We start from the raw sequence: 17,274 nt of genomic DNA, 5'->3' as shown, positions 1-17,274 counted from the left end.
AATTATGTACCAGGACTGACCATGAATAACCATGACTAAGAGGACTGGAAAATGAAAATTGGCTGCCAAGATTAAATAGGGTGTGGATGGGTGGGCAGCAGGCAGCGAATCTTGATATCTGCATGCTAATCCAAACATCTAGAAAATAACTGATGAGAGTCATTTGAACACATACCTTTTTTATTTTTTAGCTGTCTTTCTTTGGCTTACGGGTGCGAGGCAACCATAAAATTCACAAGAAAAAAGAAACTGCTGTTTGTTCTGCCTTTATGCTGCTATTTCCTGTGCTTTTTAACTGTGCTATGCCTGCATGAAATTGATGAAAATATCCGCATTATTCCAGTCCCAGCAGGTGTCAAAGTGTTTTTTCCCCCCCTCTAACTTCTTTCACCCCATTTCCCTGGGCTTCATCATGCGGCCATCATATCCACCCGTATATGCATCCATCATGAGAGCAGCGAGCTGCAGACATAAAGTGCTCTGTGGCCGACTGGTTTTAAATGCACAGCTAATTATTATTGTCTCCTGACTGTTATTGCCCCAGCATTACCAGGTATCTGGGGGGTTTTGTATTGAATTTTCACAGAAACAAATGGACTAATTGACAACCCGACAGTGATATGGCGCCACATCCCCCCGTTCTCCAGTCATTCCAGTAAATGTTGTACAGAGATCTAATTACAGGCGAATATTGGTAATGGCCACAGTCAATCATAACTGGTACCGTTTGTGGAAAGCTCTAAAAATAGTATCTTAATAGAGGGTAGCAGGCTTCAGTTATCCTCTTCAAAATTCCACTCCTGCAGCCACTGGGTTCTGAGCAAGAGTGATGTCATCATTTTCAATCCAGTAGAAGTAAACGCAGCATATTCTCTCTCTCTGCCCTCCCCCGTAGGACTGAGCTAGGCTTCACAGTCAACATTAGCTGTAAATCAAATAATGAGGAAATATCAAGTCCTAATTGTTTTATTGTTCCTAAATCTTGTAAAGTTTGGTAATTGGGTAACTGTGCAAACAAAGGAGCAACTAAATCTGACAGGAAACTTGGGGGGGAATTAACAGCAAAACTAAAATCAGAGCCAATAAAGATGTCTTCTCCATAAACCGACTGCTCACATGAATGCTCTTTTAAAAAAAATCTTCCTTTTCTTAGATATTTTCTTATCGAGGTCTTTCTGTAGTCTCCCAATCTCTGCCTTCAACGCAGCCTTTTCCATCTCCCATGCTCGTTCCCTCTCCTCCAGCATAAGTTTGTTCGTGGTCTCCAAGATGTTGAACTTCATCTGCCACAGTCGGTCTTGCATGTTCATCTCACTTGCTGCCTGTGCCAGTTTACCAATAAGCTTGGCGTTCTCTTCTTCTAACGTCACCACATTAAATTCATCTGGTTCCTGTTTTTGTCTTTGCATCACAAGACTTTCTTCAGCTTCCTTAAGTCTTCGAAGGGCATCAGCTTCTCTGGCTGCCATCTTTGAAAGCTGGAGCCGCAAATGATGGATTTCATCAGCAAGTCTCATATGAGAGTCCTGACATTTTTCAGACATTTTAAATTTTGCTCGAATGACACTCGAATGAAACCTTTGGGCTCCTTAAGTGTTTTTATGTTGGCTGCTGCAGAGATTCTCTGCTGTTTTTCATATTTCCAATAATGTTTCCTGGTGATCTTTAGCATTCCCAGTGTATTATATCTTCCTGCTACTGCTGTTTGCAATTGCACATTTTATTATTTAAAATCAGTTGCTGCCTCTCCTCTGGTAATGACAAATCTGTTTTGGATCAAAGCACAAAAGGTTTTTTTTTACCACTACCACTATCAAAGAATGTATTACGGGTGATGTGCTCATCTCAGCTCAGTTGGAGACCAATATGAATAATTAACTGGCTTGATGGTGTGGTTCACATGTAATAAACCTAGAAAAAAAAGCAGACCTATGTGTGCAGACCTATGCCAAGCAGGTCATTCCCCCACATATTGTGACTTGTTCCCTTAGTATAGTATATATAGGCAGTAGTGATACAAGGTTATATAACACGATAGGTTGCTCTATGATCAAAACCCTTTGGCTTTTATTGTCTTTGAAATATCAAAGGTAAAATTCCCTCCGGAATCTGGAACATCACCAAAATTCAATCCCCTGTTCCTTGTCAACGAGTCTTTAAAATTTCCTTAAAATCCATTCATGACATTTTGAGCTATTTTGCTTGTAGGCAGGCAGACAGATGGAAAGATAGATCAACCGCAGCTTGGTGGAGGTAAATAGTTGATGTTTCTAAACCTCAATATAACATATATGATATATATATATAGTTCATAGAAACAACGTATCCATTTTTTATAAGGAAAAACCAAATGACAAATTGACAACAGACCGATACGGATTAGAATGACACGTGATATTATGTGTTTTTATTTTCTTCCAGTAGAGGCCAGTAATACCCAGATAGCGTTAATGCTTCCGTAAAAGAAGAAGAAAAGGATGCAGACAAAAGGAAGAAGAAGAAGAAACAGAGGGAGGAGCTTAGTGTTTAAAAGTGGCGGGCAGGACTAGGAGTCGTCTTATGCCAATGTATTTACGCATGCTGCGACTAAACAATATAGTTTTATAAAATTATCCAAACAGGTACTCTACTACTTTCTTTCGTTGTCCTGTAACCGTGCCGGGTACTGTCAAGCTTTTGCTGAATGAATCATAAACGTCGCTAGCGTTACTGGAGGGAACCTAAGAGGTAATGACAATACAGTCATGACACCGCCCGTCTCACATCTGTAGCGGTTAGTTTGGAATAAATCGACCTCAGCTTTTTCATAATTGTATTCATAGTTGTTGGTCTGGAAATTGGACCATGTTTTGCTCTACGATATTGTCGAAATGAATGTTAAAACTCATCCTAATGTTAACGTTAGCTACTCTATGGCCGGGCTATTCAAAACTGCCGTAAAGTGAATTTCTGCAACATGGTGCTGACATTAATGCTTATTTTTCCCACACAAAGACTCTCTTTATAAATGGGAAAACTCGCCCAAATAGTGACGTTTGTATTCATTATGTGGGTCCATAAACTATTGTTCCATTATTTACATTGTTGCCAACCATAATAATTACTTTTCCAATTAATGTCCTCATGCCTCTGAGTACACAATTGTTTTAAAGTTCTGCAGAACCTGCTGGCACACTCCTAAATCGGTCCGAGTATTTCCCATTTGAACTTCCCCCTGTATTTCAGGGGTTTATTTTCCCTAGTTATATTATAGTTACATTGCAAATAACCTCCTTGGCGGAAGTAAACACACATTAAACGTTTCATTTCACAACGTGCAAAGACCTACTGGCCCGCAGAGCTTGTTGCAAAATAATCCCCTGATAAATTAGGCAGACGTGCACAAAGTTATCGTGCAATAGATCTCAAAGACTTGGGGAAAATTCTCCAGACCACAGAAGTGAGCCCATAGTGACCTTGCAGCCCAATATTCCCTGATCACAGAAAGCTACAATTATCTAAGGGAAATATTTTAATGTCTTGTGACAGCAGCAAAATATTCATGATATCCTGAGAGACATTGTGTTCCTGTGTGAAACTAAATCTAAGGCATTAAAACTGAATACCACAGCATTTGTTCATATATATTGAGATGTGAAGTTTTGTCTATTACAAGTTTGAAGTATGTACAAGTGTTTCTTTAGGAAATTCACCATACAGCATTATAAGCTTTTTTTTTCTTTTTTTTTTTTTTTCATATTTGCATTGCTTAGGGCAATGTACCGATGTGCCTTTTGATCTAATTAACATTCAAAATATTGGATAACTTCCTGTTTTGCTGTATTCCTCTTGTTCTTTCTTGACTTCTATGACAACTGATCGTGTTTTCTCTCAGACTTGAAACATGTCAAATGAAGATGTTAAAGTGATCCCGGTGCGTGTTGCCCTGCGATGTCGGCCATTGGTGCCTAAAGAGATTAATGAAGGGTGCCAGTGTTGTCTCACTTTTGTACCTGGACAACCGCAGGTATTTAAACAATATATAAAAAATGCCCTTTCCTTGCCAAGAGTTGTGTTTTTTAAACATGTCCCCTCTATACATGTATCTATAATGTTTTTCTCCAGCTTATCCACGAATATGTCATATATGTCTATGAAATGTTTGTCTCCAGGTGATTGTTGGGACAGAGAAAGCTTTCACCTATGACTATGTGTTTGATCCAACTGCTGAACAAGAAGAAGTCTTCAGTACCGCCGTGGCCTTGTTATTGAATGGGTTTTTTAAAGGTAACTGTAAAATTCGACATGAAAATACATTAAATGACCTAACAAAATGTTATTTTTTGATACATGTTTTTAAATAGTGTTTTCTTAAACTCTTCACTGTCTTCTTAAATTGTCTTATTTTCAGGCTACAATGCTACAGTCCTTGCATACGGCCAAACGGGATCAGGGAAGACCTTTTCCATGGGAGGAGCATACACATCAGCTCAGGAAAGCGATCATTCAGTTGGTGTTATTCCACGTGTTATCAGAAGGATCTTTGAGGAGCAAAAGAAGAGGACAGACTGTGAATTTTGTCTCTCTGTGTCCTACTTGGAGGTTAGTGAGTGTAATGATTTACATTCTAGGTATCTTTTTTTTCAATGGGGAATGTATGGGTTAAATTTCATATAAACTGTAAAGTATATTTCTTTTAAATGTAGATCTATAATGAAGATATACTGGACTTACTTTGTGCATCTAAAGATAAACCCATCAGCATCCGAGAAGACCCTAAAGAGGGCATTAAGGTTGGTGATTTATATATTTGCCAATATCCTTGTCTTCTTTATTTTCCACATGAAATTTTCAGTTTTTACTATTTTAAATAAATTGCACCATCTTCATTTATTCAGCGACAAATTGACAATTTATCCAAATTTCTAACCACATCAGACTCCACAAGTCAGTAAACCTTTGTAGAGCCTTCTGCACACTGTGATGAGTCTATTTTAACTATTATTGTTCAAATCAACAACAAGCCTTCCCAGTTTAAGGAAGCTTGGTGTTTTTTTGCATGTCTGCACTGGTACAAGCAGACAAACGGTCACGAAAAACTGCTGTTTTCCAGATTGTGGGATTAACTGAGCGGCAGGTGGTCTCTGCCAGCGAAATGGTGGGTTGCCTCGAGCTTGGGAATTCTGCACGCACTGTGGGCTCCACAGCGATGAATGCTGCATCTTCACGCTCACATGCTATCTTCACCGTCACTCTGGAGCAGCGCAGAGGAACAGACAAGTCAGTTTTTAACTTGGAGATACATTATTTTGTATTTCCTGTGTAATCTAGTAGGTTTTGGGCAGAGACTACTATACAGCTCTACACAGGAGATTCTTGCTTTTAGTGAAACTTGTTCATTGAGATCAATCAATGTGTCCCCAGAATTATGTTCATGATTTCTGTCGGGTCAATATTTCCTCTGTTCAATGCAGGTCAGACTCCATTGTTTCCAAACTGCATCTTGTTGATCTGGCTGGTTCAGAGAGGCAAAAGAAGACCAAAGCAGAAGGAGATCGCTTAAAGGAAGGTAAACCAAACCCTTTACCTCGTCATTTCCTCCGTTGAAGTTCTTTATTTCATGAATCTTTTGTAATGCTATGTTACTGTTTCTGTATTATAATGGTGCATTACAATGCTATTTGTTTTTCTCTCCAGGCATCAGTATCAATCGAGGCCTTTTGTCTTTAGGCAATGTGATTAGTGCTTTGGGGGATGAAAGCAAGAAAAATGTTTTTGTTCCTTACAGAGACTCTAAACTCACCCGCTTGCTGCAAGGTAAGCTATGATCCATACCTTCTCAAGCTCTTTAGGGGTCATTAAGAGAAGCATCGACAATTTGAAGAGCTGCAAAAGCAAGCAAAATGTAGTTTTTACTTGGAGCCTTTATCAGAAGAGAACATTCTAAGTACATCAGAACACAAGAGATAATGGATGACAGCAAAATAAGTCTACATATAGAGGTTTGTTGACTGCTTCCTGCTTGATTTATCAGATTCTTTGGGGGGCAACAGCCACACTTTGATGATCGCCTGCATCAGTCCTGCAGACTCAAACATGGAGGAGACCATCAACACGCTGCGCTACGCAGACAGAGCTCGCAAGATTAAAAACAAACCTGTAGTCAATATTGATCCAAGAGCAGCCGAAATGAACCGCCTGAAAAAGCAGGTACGAACATCACCTTTGGCTTATAAACCAGGAGCTCCAAAATCATTTCCATGAAGCAGTCGGTTACATGTGCATGTGGAAATTCATGTTTATTTGTTCTTGCATTTATACCATACACGTCTGGTGTTTATTGAATGTTTAGGTTCAGGAACTGCAGGTGATGCTGCTTCATGCTCGGGGAGGAGTCACTCCAGTGCTTTCAGGGTAAGATATAAAAGCTTACAATAAACATCATTACCCAAAGGCCACAACTGTTAACCATCCCATTTGTTGCAGGCCAGAGTCTTCAGGGAATGTCAAAAACCTGTTGGAAAAGAACCATGCTCTGCAGGATGAGAACAACAAGCTAAGCAGGGAGCTGAGTGAGGCGGCTGGTCAGACTGCTGTCATGTTTGAAAAGATCATTATGGTGAGCCAAACCTTCACTCCATCAATGCTGCTATGGTGAAGCTCTGGTTAATCTCATTTTTTGCTGTGTTTTATAGACGGAACAAGCAAATGAGAAACTACAGAGCAAACTAGAGCAACTGCAGCAACATGCAGCGTACGTGCACAAAGAAGCCATGTTTCACAATAATGCTGACATTTCCAGCACCAGATTTTAAAACATTCTATGCTAATAAAGTTAAAATGCTAACACTGCCACAGTGATAAGAGTGACACTCGACTCCATTTTTCAGATGTACAGTGGATCTTGAGCGAGTGTTGACAACGCTGGAGGACCAGGAGCTGAAAGAGAATGTTGAGGTGATGAGGAACCTGCAAGAAGTCATCTTGGAGCTCAAGGTCAGCACATGCCTGTGATGATAAATGTTAAATGTTGTGTAATTATCTCAGAGTTTCCTCATTTGTGTGGTTTAAGAGCGAAAGTACCGGCATTGCAGCCTCCATCGACGCTTTATCTGCCGGAGAGGATGGACCTGAGGCGTCTGGGAACGGCAGTAGAAATGCAGCAAATGAGGCTTCATCGGTACGTTGTTGTTATTTTTATTACTGATGTTAAACAACTACTCGATTAATGGGAGCAAATGTTTGTCCTACCTCTAATTCAGGGTGTTGCCACGACTGCCAGTAAGGATTCCCCCGAAGCGTTCACCACCCTCCATGCGCTGAGGCAGGCCCAGCTCTCCAAAGAGCTGATTGAGCTGAATAAAGTTTTGGGGCTAAAAGAAGCATTTATGAAGAAAATGTGTCAGAATGACAGCCAGCTGGAGCCAATGCAGTCAGAGCACCAGGTAGCATAATTTCATTTATGTGATCTGTTTTTATTTTGGTTTTGTTGTCTGGAGCCATATTTACTAATCCAGGGTTACCAGGAGGGTGACTATACAGATGATGCACATTTTAATAAAAGATCTTTTGGTTCCACAGAAAAATGTTCAGACTCTACAGACAGCAGTGGATTCACTCCAGAAGGAGAAAGACGAGCTGGTTTTGGCCCTTCAGTCTGCAAAGAAAGACACCAACCAGGCCAAGTATGCCTGTAGTGTAGCTTTGATAGACTTTAGTCCTGGTGTTGAACTTCTCGCTGTGTTTGACCTGCTTTTAGGCTGAGCGAACAGCGGAGGAAGAGACTGCAGGAACTTGAGGGCCAGCTTGGTGACATGAAGAAGAAACTTCTCGAGCAGTCCAAACTGCTGAAAGTCAAAGAGTCCTCTGTTCAGAAAGTTAGCAAACTCGTGCAGGAAATACAGGTGACGACAGATTCTTTGACTTGGCTTGATGAATATGAGCATGTTAAGATGAACCACAGTATTTGAGCTGGTGAACCTTTAACATCCGTTGGAGGGTTTTCTTCTGCACGTCCTCACGCCGATGGACAGTATTTAATTTTTGTGGCGCAGTAATGTGACGGTAATAACATCCTGTCACAGGCGATGAAGACTCAACGTACGCAGCTGATGAGGCAGATGAGGGAGGACTCTGAGAAATTCAGAAACTGGAAGAGCAAGAAGGACAAAGAGGTGCTGCAGCTGAAGGAGAAGGTACGTGAACACTCTGGGTCTTCGTTTTTTAAGATGAATAACCATAAATGCACTTTGTAGTGCATTCCAAATGTATTTCCTCGACATCTAATTAAGCCCCTTTGGCCTGTGACACCCATAAACACTTATTTATTCAACAGGATCGCAAGCGACAGTACGAGCTGTTGAAACTCGAGAGAGACTTTGAGAAACAGGCCAACGTTCTGCGCCGTAAAACAGAGGAGGTAAGTCCTCAGGGCCATCTCTATGTTTGTTATATGATCTAGGAAATAAGCATATTATTGGATGTAGGAGTTAATGGTGTATTTCTCCCTACAGGCTGCAGCTGCAAACAAACGGCTGAAAGATGCTTTACAGAAGAGAAGTGAAGTGGCGGAGAAACGCAAAGATCTTCAGAACAGAGGGATGGAAGGAGCCGCTGCAAGAATTAAGGTGTGACAGGTTTGGTTTGTTGGTGTGGATGTGCAGTTATAGACCTCATCTAGTATAAAAAAAAAAAAACTCTGCTTAAAAGTAACATGCTTACTAATTTATTAGAGCAGAGAAAGTGTGTTGTTGTTTAAAGTCTTTGTCTATAAAATGCAGACATGGGTTCTGAATGAAGTGGAGGTGATGGTGAGCACAGAAGAGGCCCGGCGCCACCTCAATGACCTGCTGGAGGACAGAAAGGTGTTGGCCCAGGAGATTAACCACCTCAAACAGCAGATGGAGGCAGGCCATCGTCCTGCTTCCAAAATCAGGGTGAGAATGAAAATTCCCTTCAGCACAGCCCTGTGTGAGAGAACTCTCCCCACAGACTGAGTGACACAGTTAGAAATGAAATGTTTTAAAAGGGTTGATTATCTAGTTGCTGGTGTCTCTGCACAGCGTCGGACTCTGATCATCTCTGAACTGGAGAACCAGGGGGCGCTGGAAACCCCTCTGAACAAACAGGTGGAGAACCTGGAGACAGAGATCGGCCTCAGGTGAGAGACAGAGCAGCTTTGCCTCTTTAAGTTAGAGTGGAGAGGAGACAAACGTTTCAACAGCCCAGTGAGTCGGAGGTGGTGATGGAACAGTCTCTTACAGGAACGCACAGATCGCTGACCTTCAACAGAAAGTCCTCGCCGCTGACAGCGAGGGCCGTCTCAAACAGCGCATTGATGGAATCACAAGCATCGTGGAGGCAAAGTGTGCTCTGAAGCTCCTGATGGCTGAGGTAGGGAAATATGCTCGGAAAAATATCCATTTTATAGTGGTTACATTAGATCACCTGTTTTTAAAAAACCTCACATTTTCACCTGTTCAGCTGGTGTCGGCTAAAACGGCTAATGCCAAACTGGAGAGTGAAGTCAAGCAGGAGAAAGGGAACACACAAGACCTGAGGAAGATGCTGGCGGATGAGAGAAATGTGATGTCAACCATGGACATGGAGCACCAGCAGCAGTTAGTGGAGCTGGAGCAGGGGCACCAAGAGAAGGTGCCAATTACATTTACCGTATTCTCTTGGAATTTTTACTGCAATTGACACCTACTTGTAAAATCATGATTGTAATATTTATGCGTCCTGTATAGGTGCTTTACCTCCTCAACCAGCTGCAGAATAAATCCATTTGTGAGTCTTCAGAGAAACAAACCCAGAAAGATGAAGACGCAGAGAGAGCAAATGAGCTTCTGCAGCGTCTCAAACTTCAGGAAGAAGAACTTCAACAACTGAGAGAACAGAGCCAGAAACTGGTGGAGCAGAATGAACAGTACAAACAGGTACCTGGATAAGGTGGTGCGGCACTAATGGATCCAGCTCTCGTGATGTTCCTAGAATTCATTTGGAATCGATTTTGTTGTCTTTCACACAGAAGTTTTCATGGCTTCAGATGGCAAGTACCAAGAAAGTCCTCACGCCCACGTTAAGCACAGAAAACGCCATGGATGACTCATTTGAGTACCTTCCCCCAAAGGTGAGTTTACTGGCAACGTAACTCAGAACTTTCTTTATGCAATTATGTGCTCAATGTTTGTTGTCTTCTACTGATGGAAGCCTAAAGGAAAGCGCTTCACCACAGCCAAGGCGCCACAGAATACCACCATCAACATGGAGGAGCTCATGTCCCCGAGCGAGGAGGAGAGCGAAGAGGAAGAGGACGAGTGGCGTCCCGAAAAACCCGAGAAAGGTCGCCGAGTGTCAAAGAAGGCAAAATCAACTGGGGTGAGCAGATCCGCTCTGTGCGGTCATACACGGGGACAACAGATGAGGACAGCTCTGATCCACTTTAAGTAGATCTACTATCACGCGTCCTGAGACCTGTTGTTAAATGTTAAGGCCCAGCGGGTTGCACTGTTGTGGCCCATGTGACCGCCGCAGTGCTGCTTCCTCGGGTCAGCTTAGATGGATCCGCCTCTGTCACCAGCTGCATCATCTGTCACCACGGTAACCTCTCCTCTCTCTAGTGCGTGTGCAAAGGTCGCTGCAGCAACAAGCAGTGCAGATGCCGCAAAGGAAAGATGTCGTGCGGCGAGAACTGCCAGTGTGACCACGAGAAGTGTCGAAATATGGACCACCAAGCGCCCGCTGGGGTAACGAATCAAAGTCTTCGGAACGTGGGAACCGGAACGACTTTTTCTGACCCACGATCTTAAAACCTGCACTTTAAATTTTGGGTCATTGCGTTGCTGACCAGTCAGCTGCTTCTTTTCAGGATGTAAGTCAGGCGGAAAGCCTTTCCAGAGACTCCACTTCTCTTCAGGATCAACCGTCCGTCAGCCCTGACAACACCACCTTCTTCAAGCCACCCTCATGCACACCCACTAAAAAGGTACATTAGTCTCACTACTGCGTTCACCACTGGACTCTCGTACAACTACTGACGCGAATCCTTCTGACTGTAGGTGTTAAAAGAAATTGAAGACATGGGGCACAATGCTGTAGACCTGAAGCTGGTCAGGAAGCCCAGCTTTACAGAGGAGGAGGAGGATGATGAGGAGGAGGAGAGAACTACAGTGAGCTTCCTGAAGAAGAAGAAAAGGATCTTGACAAGTTTTCAGAACAGTTTTTTCTCTGGCTGCACTCCCATCAGAGAGGAATCTTAATGTAGTACCTGTTTTAGTCTTTTTAATGTAACTGAGCCCTTCTGTAACCTGAAAGTAGCTGTTGATTCTAAAACCTTTAGTCTTTTGTAGAAGCAACAACTCAAATGGATACGGTCCTTCACGAAAAGGCTGAAAGGCTAAAAGGTTCCTGAAATGTAGTTCAGATTTTTCCAAAAATCAGCTTAATCTGCGAGTTGTCACTGACATTTGTCTTGTTCACAGCATCAAAACAGTTTTTAGGTGGAACCTTCATGTTTCTCATCTGAATAAAAGTCTCTCGAATGTTGTTTTTAACGATGTCTGTGGCCTCACCCCTGTAATATAATTTATTTAGTTTTTGGTCTAGAGGTTTCCTTGTTTCAAAGGCAGAAAATTCTGCATTTGACTATTATAACACTGATAAATAAACTAATTGACTAAACGATGCAGCCTTTTTTCCTTGTTATTGCAGTTAAATGGCCAAAAGGATTTGAATTGCTAATTTTTAAGGCGACGGAAGGGTTTCAGGTGTGATTTGTCACGTAAACCTTCAGGGTGATGTTTGTAAGTCGAGTTTGTGGAGTAGAGTTGTTAGTTGGGGACTTTACTACTGTTTTCATACCGGTGACGGTAATAACTAATGTGTTCTAGTCATTCATTAAAACTGTCCCAGTTCTGTGGCTGCCTTCAGCTGTAGACTGTTAACATCTAGGATATTGTCTTTAGCCATCATCCTTTATTGCTCGGGTTGTAATCTTTTGCATGGCATCAAATTTCTGGTTATTTATATAAAACTGCACAATTAGGAGCCAAAAAGCTGCAGATTTAAATAAAACTGATCACATTAAAAATGGAAGTATGTTACATAAAATGTACTTCCATTTTTAATTAAGCTAATATTATGGGTCTTTCTGACAACTTCAGTTGTGTCATAAAGTTCCAAAAGAAAAGCAAAGAGATTAAACAATGCATAAGTGACTTATTACAAATCAAATATGAGAGCAGGTCAGGCAGACACACCCAGGTTGGAAGATGTTATCGGTCCCTCTCTGGCCTGTAGGAAATGGGATATGAAGAATCACTTCACTGCAGAATAAAATCATCTAAGAAGTCTACATCTACTGCAGATGACTGAAGAAGTTCAACAAAGTAGGTCAGAATTTTCAAGGAATTTGTAGCTTGAACTCGACTTGCGGTCTCCTGCTGTAGTGCAGTGCGTCTTTTAGCCAGTAGAGGGCAGTCAGGGCTCATCAGAGCAGGAAGGAGCCCCATTATTCGTCCCCTGAAGTCAGGCCACTAATGAGACGGGAAAGGTCACCTCAGGGTCCAGGCAATTATGCTTCTGAGCACAGTCAGACAAGAGTCATTAAATGGATGAGTAACGGAGGTTATGTCTGTTTTATTTTCAGATCACCTTCAGAGGGATCACAGGTTACAGCTGACAGACACCGTGTGATACTCAAGATACTGAGGACATCTGATGTAAAGAAAGAAGAAAAATGTGAATGCAAATTGTACTAAACTGTCTATGTTGGGCACATTTTCACCTTTCAACTTTTCAATTACAAGTCTGAATGTGGCGCCTGACCGCTTTAGATGTTGCTAAACTACTAGTGCAGCACAATAAACACTCAGCAGCAGCTACACCTGACACTAGGTGCCATCACAAAGTCAAATCAGGAAAAATAGATGTGTGACACCAAGCTGAGCATGAAAATATATGTTCAACCTCAACTGTTTTCATAAAAAAGGTTATTTGAGCTGAAACTATGACTCGAGTGCTTTTAAGAAGGATTTTTTTTTTAAAATGGCTCCAAATTCATCCATCATGTGTTCAGGGGAGACAGGCCTGAGCTGTGGCTGGTGAAGCTCGACTCCTGCTGGAGTTTGATGGGTAGAGGGTGAAAAGGTGATGGTGCCACACCTAAAGAGAACAAATAGGAAAGCCAGAGGAGGAGTAAACAGCCGCAGCACTGAGGAATGAGGAGAGGCCCGTATCGTGGCAGTCACATGTGCTCCGAGCGTCTCAGCATTGCCCCCCTGGACTCACCAGCCTCAAAAATGGCATCTGGGCAACAACATGCAGAGTGTTTCCACCCAAACTGGCCAAATGTCTAACAGCTGAAAGATCTGTGTTGATTTTTATGGATATATCATTTAAAAAATGGGTAGAAAATGGCTAACTATAAAGAAAAATTTAAAATGTGTGTTGCTGACAGTCTAAATGTCCAGCAAACATGGCTCATACAGCATTCGGATACTCAAAATCGAAAAAGCGTGCTTTCCTCTTCAGATGATTCTTTCTAATAAAATACATTTTTAATAAAGAGTTACATGAAGCTGAGTTAAATAAATGTGAGAGCTCAGCAGCAAATTTTCACTCCTCTGCCTCTGTTTTTTTTTTAATGCTCCTGATGGAGCAAAGGTCACAACAACACTGCTGATTTTTTACTTTTTCTTCTCTTGATAATCTTGTTTTATGCCGCAGATTCCTGCGGCTTACATTCAAACCCTCAGTCATTCTAATGTATTACAAGCTGTTACAAACTAACCTGTTAAACACCATCGACATGTTATTGCTTTGTTTTTACACTGCAAAACAATTTATGACGGCAACATTACTGAAAGCGTGATGCAACAAACAGTTTTGTAATTAGAAGAAAATCTACATGAAAATAACTCTAATTCTATAAATGAGGCTCATTTATTCCTTCTTATGCCCTCAGCTGAGACTGGTGCCCAGCATGTGATCGTGTCAGGCTCAGCAGGTAGATGTGGTTATCTGCAGAAGGAATTATGACCCGAGCTGCCGCTGACTCAAAGGACACTGCATTTATCTGCCTGTTAGATTAATGTTGCACACGTATACCTGCCGCATGAAGACACTGGACTCTGCACTCGGGCAGACTTCAGATAAGATAGTCAGAGTTTATGAATAAGAGAGGAGGAAGACAGAGTAAGACAAAATACTTATCACCTCTGATGCGTTTATTAACCATCTTCAAGTGTGTGTGTGTGCGTGCGTGTGCGTGTGTGTGTGTGTGTGTGTGTGTGTGTGTGTGTGCGTATGTGTGTGTTATCTCTCCTATATGGTTACAGCAACAAATAATAAACCAGTGATTCTAAAAATGAGAGTAGAAAAATCTCATGTTTGGTTGAATAAAAACCTGCAACACCTTTTTTTCTCTCCCTCACGAGCGAGAGGAAACATCAGATAAGACAAATCCAGGTGTATAAAAGTAGATTAAAAGAGAGAGAGCGTTAGATGTCATTATCCAGCACATTATCACCTGCACTTTGGGGCACATGAGTCATTTTATAGTTGCCCAAAGGTTAAAGAATGACTAAGATTTACCGTCCAGCATCGTACGCTTATTTTCCCGCCTTATGCTGTATTTTCTTTTAAGTTTTTTCCTCTGGAACCTTCAGTTAGGAGTTCTGGCTGCTCCTTCAATCCCTGAGAACAGTTCAGGCTCTTCTGCCTGCAGTCCTGAGTCTCCACAGCCCAGTGAAGGTGCTCAAAGGTGTGTTTCCGCCTAATAATAAGCGTGCATTCACGTCTCACTACATGGAGCCACAGCTCTTGTAATGATCCATTTATGACTGAAAGGCAGAATTACAGGGAGCGGCTCTCTTTTTGACCTTATCTTGGACACTTTTAATTATGTCTTTTGTCATTTTAGGCTAAAATAAAGTGGGAAAAGGCCTTCTAAAGCGTTATTGATCACATTTCCTGCGGCCGCAGGAGGCGATCCCTTGAATACATATTTAGTGCAGGGGACACAATAGCCATGTTCTTGGCCCTACCCTCTGTGGAATCAGGATGTAGTGCTGAGGGGCAGGGCGTCAGGCCTGTTAAATATTGACTGCAAGTGTAATAATTAACCCTCCAACCTTCCTGATCTCTTAAACTGGCTGCCCTGCCTCGCTGCCATTGCCCGTCCGTCACATCAAAAACGCGTCCGTTTTCCCGAGCTGTCAGTCTCCTCGTCTCTGCGGCGTCACCCGGCTCTTCCTCGCCCCGGACGTCCCGGCCTCGCTCTCCGCCTCTGCGTGACACCCCCCACCTCGCCCATGCTGCTCCGCGACCCCGTGCTGCTCCGCCAACTTTGTGGCCTCGTCTGTTGAAAGCGTCCGAGCACGGAGAGGTGAGTGACTGAAAAGCTGCAACCAGATTATTCATCTCTTAATTTTTATTTTATTTTTATTTTTAAAAAAAAGCTTGTTTCAGACGCCTGTTATAGATAAAAACAAATGCTGTTTTCCACAGTTTAATATGTAGTTTTGCCATTTTTTTAGGAACTTTGGTTGGGGCAATAATCTACCTCTTGTGATGAATTAATGATTGTCTGATGTTGTGTTTAGTGAAATAAAAGCAGTCCAGTAAAACATATATGGTGTAGGAAGACGGCTGACCACGAGCAACAGACTGCGCTGTAAAATCAGGCACAAACAGACTGAAAACAGGCATATACGTGATATTCCAGACGTTTAGCGAGGATGGTGACAGGCGCTGGCGAGCAGGAAATGCTGGACCTGCAGGTACAGAGGTCAGGCACACCCAGATATTCCCCTACTGAAAGGTGGCCTCATGTTGACAGCTGCCATAAAATCTGTGTTATCTACACAGGCCTTGGCCCTTTGGCCAAGCTGTTGGAGTGTGAGCAATGATGCCGTTTACTCCGGGCAATAAAACAGGGAGGAGGAAATTGTCGGGTCACAAGACTCCGTCTTGGTGCGACGTAGCTGCCAGACGTAGCTGCTTTGGCGTTATTCCTCTTTCATACCGACTTGCACAAATCTCCGAAACCTCCGTGAAGGCCGCCTCATCAGAACTGAAGGTAGTGTTGGTCCTGAGTCTTCTGGTGTGCGCTGGATGTAACAGCAACTCCATGTGGAAGCTGTATGTGAGTTCCAGTGGAAGTGCTGTTACCTGCAGAGACCCACCGGACACATCGTGACCATCCCTCCACACACACACACACACACACACACACACACACACAGAAACAGCTCCACTTGGGACGTGAGGTGATGACCTATGAATTGACAGCCAGTAACTGGAGCCTCTGCCTGTCAGTTCTGTAGGCCACTGCTACGTTTGTCCCCTTGACCTGCAGAAGCTTGTGGATCTGCTGGCGTCTCCCCCAGCAAATAAAGACTTGCTTTGTGCTCGCTGCAACAATGAGACGCCTCAGGAGAAATATCTATCGACCATCTGCTTGAGACCCAATAAAAATGCAGCTTGACACCTAATTATTTTACTGAACTATGCTTTGTAATTGTCAACTTAATGGATTTTTTTTTGATGGTGTAATAAAGTGCGTTGCCGTAAACCAACGTTTGTCTGTTGCCATGTTTGCACTTCATACTATTGAGGATTCAACAATTTGTTCAAAGTTTTTTTGGACTTTTTATTTTTTAGTTTATTGAGGATAAACGGATCGGTGTGTGTTGAGGCTGATGCACCTCAGGACTACGGCAATAAACTGGAAGCTCTCGGAGTTGGTCTGCTTGTGTCTTTTCTCCTTAATTTAAGCTCTCAGTGTTTTAGCTCTGCACACCACCACAGTGGATTTGAAAAAAACAAACTCAAGACCTTTAGGTGCACAATTTCATTTTTAGTTTCATATTATTTAAATCCAAAACAGCCACATGGTGTAGAAATCATCTTTTTAAGGAAGGTGGGTACACTCTTTCATGACCAGGTATGTGTTATTCCTTCATAATGTCAGCAACGACAGGCAGATAAAAGGTCTAGAGTTCATTTTGAATTCACAATATTTGTGTTCGTAATCTGGTGAGTCGCCTCTTAATATGAAGTCCAAAGTCATTGTCACTATCAGTGAAGCAAGCAGTCGTTAGGCTAAAGGATGAAAACAAACCCATCAGAGAGATAGTAAAGACATTAGGCGTGGCCAAATATGTTATCTGCTACATTAGTAGAAAGGAAGAAGGCACAGGTGAGCTGAGCAGTGCCCAAAGGCCAGGTTGTGGTCACAGGTGTGGTCTTGGACAATCTGTTCCAGGAGGTCAAAGTTTCTAATTAGCAGAA

The 17,274-nt window shown here is 42.4% G+C and overlaps 1 protein-coding gene and 2 non-coding genes across 4 annotated transcripts; all 3 read left to right on the top strand.

Moving 5' to 3' along the window:
• Positions 1-2,447: 2,447 nt before the first annotated feature.
• Positions 2,448-11,661, top strand: kif4 (kinesin family member 4). Of its 2 annotated transcripts, none has more exons than XM_011611442.2 (30): positions 2,448-2,727; positions 3,875-4,006; positions 4,152-4,266; positions 4,391-4,581; positions 4,686-4,772; positions 5,093-5,259; positions 5,454-5,548; positions 5,677-5,796; positions 6,014-6,189; positions 6,332-6,393; positions 6,466-6,598; positions 6,675-6,733; positions 6,870-6,975; positions 7,052-7,159; positions 7,242-7,424; positions 7,561-7,664; positions 7,739-7,883; positions 8,064-8,174; positions 8,315-8,398; positions 8,493-8,606; positions 8,760-8,915; positions 9,042-9,139; positions 9,243-9,372; positions 9,463-9,633; positions 9,729-9,917; positions 10,010-10,111; positions 10,192-10,359; positions 10,602-10,727; positions 10,850-10,966; positions 11,040-11,661. In XM_011611442.2, the coding sequence occupies exons 2-30, from the start codon at positions 3,884-3,886 to the stop codon at positions 11,238-11,240; spliced, it is 3,741 nt and encodes a 1,246-aa protein (XP_011609744.1). In that variant the 5' UTR covers positions 2,448-2,727; positions 3,875-3,883; the 3' UTR covers positions 11,241-11,661. The 2 variants fall into 2 exon arrangements, with proteins under 2 accessions (XP_011609744.1, XP_011609745.1); XM_011611443.2 differs by having other exon boundaries at positions 2,484-2,621.
• A 4,428-nt stretch (positions 11,662-16,089) lies between these two features.
• mir194 (microRNA mir-194) lies at positions 16,090-16,161 on the top strand. Its single transcript, NR_105302.1, has one exon. It is a non-coding gene; the product is annotated as a microRNA mir-194 (primary transcript).
• Positions 16,162-16,239: 78 nt separating this feature from the next.
• On the top strand, positions 16,240-16,321 carry mir192 (microRNA mir-192). Its single transcript, NR_105301.1, has one exon. It is a non-coding gene; the product is annotated as a microRNA mir-192 (primary transcript).
• Positions 16,322-17,274: the final 953 nt, after the last annotated feature.

The sequence above is a fragment of the Takifugu rubripes genome, chromosome 15 (assembly GCF_901000725.2).
Source record: "Takifugu rubripes chromosome 15, fTakRub1.2, whole genome shotgun sequence".
NCBI lineage: Eukaryota > Metazoa > Chordata > Actinopteri > Tetraodontiformes > Tetraodontidae > Takifugu > Takifugu rubripes.
Note: the sequence above shows the minus strand (reverse complement) of the source record. Positions and strands in the feature narration are given on the sequence as shown.